The 6,981-nt window shown below is 27.1% G+C and overlaps 1 protein-coding gene across 1 annotated transcript; it reads right to left on the bottom strand.

Moving 5' to 3' along the window:
* Positions 1–372: 372 nt before the first annotated feature.
* Positions 373–1,874, bottom strand: LOC112596629 (syntaxin-binding protein 1-like). The gene is made up of 4 exons (XM_025342392.1): positions 1,851–1,874; positions 1,288–1,475; positions 505–662; positions 373–437 (listed from the first exon to the last, which is right to left on the bottom strand). The coding sequence occupies exons 1-4, from the start codon at positions 1,872–1,874 to the stop codon at positions 373–375; spliced, it is 435 nt and encodes a 144-aa protein (XP_025198177.1).
* Between the last annotated feature and the right edge of the window lie 5,107 nt (positions 1,875–6,981).

Raw genomic sequence — 6,981 nt, 5'->3', positions numbered from 1 at the left:
TGAATACATGCAAGTGCAAATCATAATTTTGTTTTAAAACAATAATTGTGCATGCAACTTATTCAAATAACTAAATAAATATAATATAATATAATTAATACGAGTAAATAATTGATGAAAAGAATACCTTTTTAAATTATAATTAAGTATTAAAATTTAGTAAATAACGTTTTATATATACCGCAAACTTATTGAATTACGTATTAAGTAAGTACCTACATACTTCTTTTAATTATTATTTAATTTTTTTTATGATTAAAACCTTATTTTAAGAAATAAGTAGTTATATAATAATATAGGATAAATATAGTAGAATACATTCTTTCTACTACAATCAAACTTAAGTTGATGCATGTAAATTTAAGGTTTCACCTATTCGTTATGTAATTTGGACAAATTTTGAATGAACTGGTTTGGCGTCAGTGGGTTTGATGAACCTATATAAAAACACAAATAATGTAGTTTAACGATCATACATTTGTCATGATAAATGTCTTTGTTTACCAATTATGAATTCCCAGTTTGTAGAGTTTTTTGATACTTCATATGCACATCTCATTTCTGAATACGAGACTCCGCCCAGCATGAACAATATGATTCTTGAACCATTATTTTCGGTTGATTTTTTTGGTTTATACCACGATGCACAGGGCAATGTATACCTTGAACTAATAGATATCAATTAGATATTTATTTGTGAGACAGTTCGGCTTTTATGCCAATTATAATGACATTATATTATATAATAATATAATAATTATTTCACATTTTATAATAGGTACTGGTTTTTTTAAATAAAAATAAAATATTGCAACTTACAAGGTCACAAGGATGATTTTTCTGACAGTAAAATGGTTTAAAATAATAGTTGATTTTGAAGCAAATTATTTTTGCATTAGGTTAATACATTTTAAAGATATGTGCAACAAAAACAAATGCAAGCTACATGACTAATAAATACAGTACGATTACTGATTATGATCTAAAAATAAAATGTTTCTACTATTTTATTTAACAAATAATAATCATTAATATAGATCATAATATTAACAAAATTTTGATCTGATAATTCCCACACATTATTAAAAATTTCGTTTATTGTTAAAATATAATTATACAAACGCATTAATAGGTAACTAAAACCTTGATAACGCATTTAGTTGTTATTTTATTTATAAAATAGTATTAAAAATATTAAACTTGTGATGATAAAATTATGATATAATTATTTTTATATTTTTTATGTAAATATTACTTCGACTCTTGTTTATAATTGAGCATTTATACCTAGACGCTGTGGGGTTTCCAGTTGAATTCTCTTTAGCACCTACAAATGGAAATTGCTTAGGATCCAACTTGTTTTCAATACAATTCTCCATTAAATCTTTGATCAGTGGCGTCCATCTAGAAACCTGGTATGTATTTTCGTCGACTCGATTTTTACGTTCAGGACGGCGGTGTTTCTTTTTGTCTTCCTGAATTATTAGTTAAATTATTAATTAATATTTTTCATTAAAAACAAAACTAACTAAAATAATCAATTATATAAATAGTGATATAGATAATTTACATCTGTAATGACGGTAACGCCAAGTTTATTCAAATTTTGAATAGTTTGTACATCAGCTGGCGAAAGTTGAGCAGTTTGAACGAATTCATTAAAAATATCTTCTGATATTCCATTATTATAAAAAATGTATAGTATAATAAGCCGCATCTTGTTTTGTAAGGACACCTCATCATTTTTTAAGAAAGAAATCAATTTAATTTTAGTATTGTAATTGATTTTTTTAAACAATGCCGTTTCATTCATAACCAGATCTTGTTCGAAATTACAGATGTCTGCTAACTGTTCTTGATAAATTTCTATGCATCTTTTCAGCACGCTTACATAATTAGAGCATTGCTCTGATTTTTTTTTTTTTCAGTGGTATTTCTTTAATAGCATTAGACAAAACACCAACTGATGAACTCGTTGCAGCAATAGATGATGCACGTAAAGATTCGACACACTTTTTCAATTTCTGTGTGACGATACTACAACAAAATAAACCATAATTATAAAATAATGTTATTGTGTTTCAAAATAAATCTTTAACTTACGTTACTGCGTCAGAAATATGATGATGTCTTAGTTTTGACCATAACTTATTAACTTGGTCTAAATATAGATTTATTTCAGCTCCGTCTTCAGTAAACCTTTCCACATGAAATAAATAAAATATGAAATCATAAAATTATAGGTATTATAAAAAATAATAAAATTTAATTAATGATTATAAGCTTACGTAAAAGTATTATTCTTTATTGTAAAATTATCATAAACCATTGCTTGGAAAGTGAGCTCGTGCAAAATTAATGAGATCCAATCAAATGATCGGTCAAGTATAATTAACTGTGAACGTAATTTTTTATAACCATCACCCATGCTTGAATTATCATGTTTCAGTATATTTAGTTTTTTCCAGTACTAGATGTGCTAATTCGGAACTGCTTGTATTGAAATCGTTTTTCATATATCGCACTAAAGGATATTCATTTAACGCATAACAAGCAGTGGAAATTCGGATTGCCAATTCCTCCAAGTGTGAAGTACGATTTATCATCAAAAATGGATCATAACAAAATTGAAATGATTCGTAGCTGTTCAACGAATAAACCTAAGGAGTACAGAAAAAATTAAAAACTATTTACAAAAACTAATAATTAGAAAAGTTTAAATAGTACCGTGTATAAATGAAACCCACCTGACTTTCAAGTGGTATGAAAGCAATGTTAAGCTCTTTGCATGATTTTATCGCTGTCTTGGAAAGTGATCGGGACATAGGTATAAAAAGTGAATCTGGACATGCTTGTATTAAAATGAAGCAAAATATTAATACTAGATTAGTCATAATTCATAATAAAACAAAAATAAATTACAATTTATTATACAAACTAGAAATAAACTACCCCCTTCCAAATTCCAACCACCATCTTACTGTACAGTGTCTTTTAATATAGTAATTTGAATTACAGACATTTACCTAACACAACCTATATACCAATAATATTAATACATTACACTAGGGTTTTATTTTAACATAACACTACAACTATAAATTATTGAGTTTAATCTAAAGCATGTAAACGTTTATATGTAAGCATTAAAGATTTTAATACAAATTGAAAAAAGTAATTAATTAACTACCGACTAAGTAATAGTTAAATAGTATAATTATAAAATAAGTATATTTTTATGAATACAAATAAATGATGAAATACGATTTAAAGTGTAACTAGTTTAGATCAAAAAAATTAAATTTAATATAAACTAGGTGTAGGTACTATATTCTAATTTTCAAATCATCCACATAATAAAAAAAATTATTAGTTAATTAATAAAATCTTAAAATTTAAATTTTCCACTAACGGCTAGATATTATAAGCAATAGATATAATAAACAACTTTAAAACATGATTTTGTATAATTTACCTTAATATATAAATATATTTATATAGTATAAATCAAATAATAAGAATTCGATTTTAATTCTCTGGTTCACTTAACCTTTTACTGCACATGCAAAAAAATCAATAATATTTTTTTAGTAGTATTTTAGTAGATATACCCTATATGGCCATAAATTATAAATAGCTAATCATAAAACCAACTTATCCATATCCCTTCAAAAGTTATTTGTAACAGAAAAATTATATTAATTAAAATTTTATATCAAATAATTTAAGTAAAAAAATATCAAAATACTTACCTTGAGTAAAGAAAATATGAGCGGCTTTATACTTTGTAATTCCGCGCACAGGAAAATCACTTATGAGAATATCAATTGACTTTTTAGTTGGTGTCAAAAAATAAATGGCATCCAGATTTATTGGCTCGCGTACTTTGAACAAATCTTCCACAACTGAAAAAAAAAACAACAAAATAAATAATTTTTAATTACTTAAATATTACGCATCTACTTGTAAATAATGTTTCTTGAATTAATTTTAAATCCTGATAATCCTACTTAATCTTACACTTGATCAGTAAAGATGTATAAACAAATTTTGATTCACCGCATACGTGAATATAACACATCAGTTATATTAATTAAAACTCCTAGCTCTGTATTTTTCCCTTTGTCTATTTTTGTATTGGTATTATCTTCATTTTCTTAATTCAAAGTAAATATTTCCCTCAGATCATTGATGTGTTTAATCATAGGTTTATTTTCAATAGAATATAGATAATATAATCTAACGGTTAACTTAAATATTTAATAACATTCTCGTATTCATAGAATGAATAAATGATTTATTCGTCAAATTTAAGTCATTCAATGTATAATGTTCAAGAAAAATTTTTTTGAGGAAGCGTTGTAAGAGTAAGTTATGAATAAATTACCAGAACTTAGTACATTCTTTAGAGAAAGAGTTCAAACGGAACTTTTAATCTATTTAACAAATACTTTGAATTATTGGTATTTTCCTGGTGTAGACACTAATTCAAAGCTAAAATCTGGGGGGAGGGGTCTCAAATAATTTTTTTATAGGTACTTTATTCATAATTTAAAATTTTTGTCATAATAGCAAGTATAGGTAATCAGTGTAATGTTTAGGGGGGGCTGGGCCCCTAGGCCCCTCGGATCCGTCCCTATCTCACAGTAGGTGTTGAATCATAGAATTTAAATGATCATACAAATGAATTAATTCATGCACGATGTACCTATTATAATATCTATTTGTGTACACCATAACTTTCTTTAATTTATAAACCTATAGATACCTATTAATTAAAAGTAATAAATTGTATTTTGTATAACATTTTAACAAGTACCTACAGTGTTTTGCTAAAATTATGCGTAAAAATTTATGTTTGTGATCTTCTATCATGTATTGGAATTGCACGTTATCTATGTTCGCCGTACATTAAAAGCATGACCAGTTGCGCGTCTAAAATAATTTCCTTCGACAGGCCGCTCACTATAGTAGGTGACGAACAGGAGTTTGGAAAACAAATCACAAAGCGATTATTTGTAGCAGACTCAAAATTGGCCGCCGTTCGGTCATGCTCTTACATGCGGTGAGTATAGTGATGAACTTTTTTTAAATAATATTTTCAAACAACTATAAATCTTACTCAAGTATAAGGTCTATGCAAGCAACTAATAAGCCAAGTGTTTACACCTTATTAATTATGGCCTTGAGTCCAACCCTATAAATTAAAATTGGATCTCCGATAAAGAGCTACCTACCATACCTAGTCAATGCAATTACTTGAGAGCGCTTTCTACCTTGACACACGTTGCTTATTATAAGTTATATAGCAATGTAATATTTTTGGTTGGTTTATAAATATGTTTAAGATTTATGATAAGGTTAACCAGAGCAACAAATCGATAAGACAGCATGGCAGATGACGGATAAACATAGCACTAAAAATACATATTATGATTATATACGTCAAAAAACTTAAAAGTAAAATTTGTTGTTGGATAATGTATCAGTATTAAATTTGAACTAATATTACGCTTTTCAATCAGTTATGTAATAAATAATAATTTATTAATTACCAATTAAAATTTAATATTTAAAAATACATAATTTTTAATTAAAATCTATATTATTATCCTACTAATTTTAGGTTTTGGATTAAATTATATTTATATTTAAATAATACTTATACTATTTATGCACGAAAATCTGTACCATATATTATTAACAAAGTGCTAACAAAACCTCCCATTATTAAAATAATTAACATTATCTACTCTTAATACTTGCACAATAGCGACATTATAAATAATTTATACATTAATTAAAGTCCTTAGCTAATATAAACATAAAGACATTATCTTATTGTTAATGTTTTATTTTACCCTAACAATCACACATATATGCAAAATACATGTACATATAATATAATATTATTTTTTATGTCATTTGAATAATACATTAACACTCACGAGCAATTCCTTCGTAGAAAACCTCGTACATTTTACAGGAATATGATAAGATCTGCATTGCATCATGGTCAAGAACTAGAACGCACCAATTTCTCTTGGTTGAATTCTTTTGCGGCTTGCAACACCAGTCGGTGACGTCTTTAATAAATACTAGATAATGTGACACGAATAATAAATTTAAATAATATTTGAGTTCAATAATACGAATTAAAATAAACAGGGCAAATACGGATGTTTTCTGAGGAGGGAAGTGAAATCTAAATTTCTTTACTATTTCATTAATATTTTTTACTGTCGTAGTATTTATAATTTAATTTATTTTACTCTTCAATACCACTAATATTATACTAAAACAATCAAATAGTTATATAAATAAAGAAATTAAATTACTTTTAAATTTTAATTAAAGAGCTTTTTTATTGCAAGGTCTGGCTTATACTATGCTAGTTTGATATTACTCCTTTTATAAATATGATGGCTTTGTAAAGTTAAACATGGAAATAAATAGAAAAAAATCTAACGGTAAATTAATTTTCATTGTGATTTTAATCTTTTAACAAATACTTTTTTATCATCCCTTAACAATTACTTATGAATTTACTTACATTTCTTGACAACCTCCTTCAGTCCCCCAATTGTTTTATTACTTCCACTCATTGTGTGTCCGTGCCGTTAAAATAAAATACAATAAAAGAGTCGATAGGTCGACACTGATTTTTATTTGTAATAGTTGGCGATTGAGATGAAACGAAGAGTGTGCAACAATGCCGTGTCTCGAAATGACTACGGGCCGGTGACAATTAATAGTGGTAGTGTTGGCCTCAGGCTCAGAGCGCCCCAGCGGTGGGCGATGATATTAAGCTACCGTTGCTATAGGAAACTCGGTGCTTAGATGAGACGCATAATCGATTAGTCTCATATCGCCGTTTTCGATATTCTCTTTTGACTAAACTATTATTTCGTTTCATCGGTAGTGGTCGGGGGGGGGGGGGGGAGGAGGAGATAAATTGGGAATCTCTAGATGCGATGATTA

This window comes from Melanaphis sacchari, unplaced genomic scaffold, assembly GCF_002803265.2.
Source record: "Melanaphis sacchari strain LSU unplaced genomic scaffold, SCAv2.0 Contig32_pilon_pilon, whole genome shotgun sequence".
Lineage (NCBI taxonomy): Eukaryota > Metazoa > Arthropoda > Insecta > Hemiptera > Aphididae > Melanaphis > Melanaphis sacchari.
The sequence above is the reverse complement of the archived record's forward strand: the minus strand, read 5'-3'. Positions and strand labels throughout refer to the sequence as shown.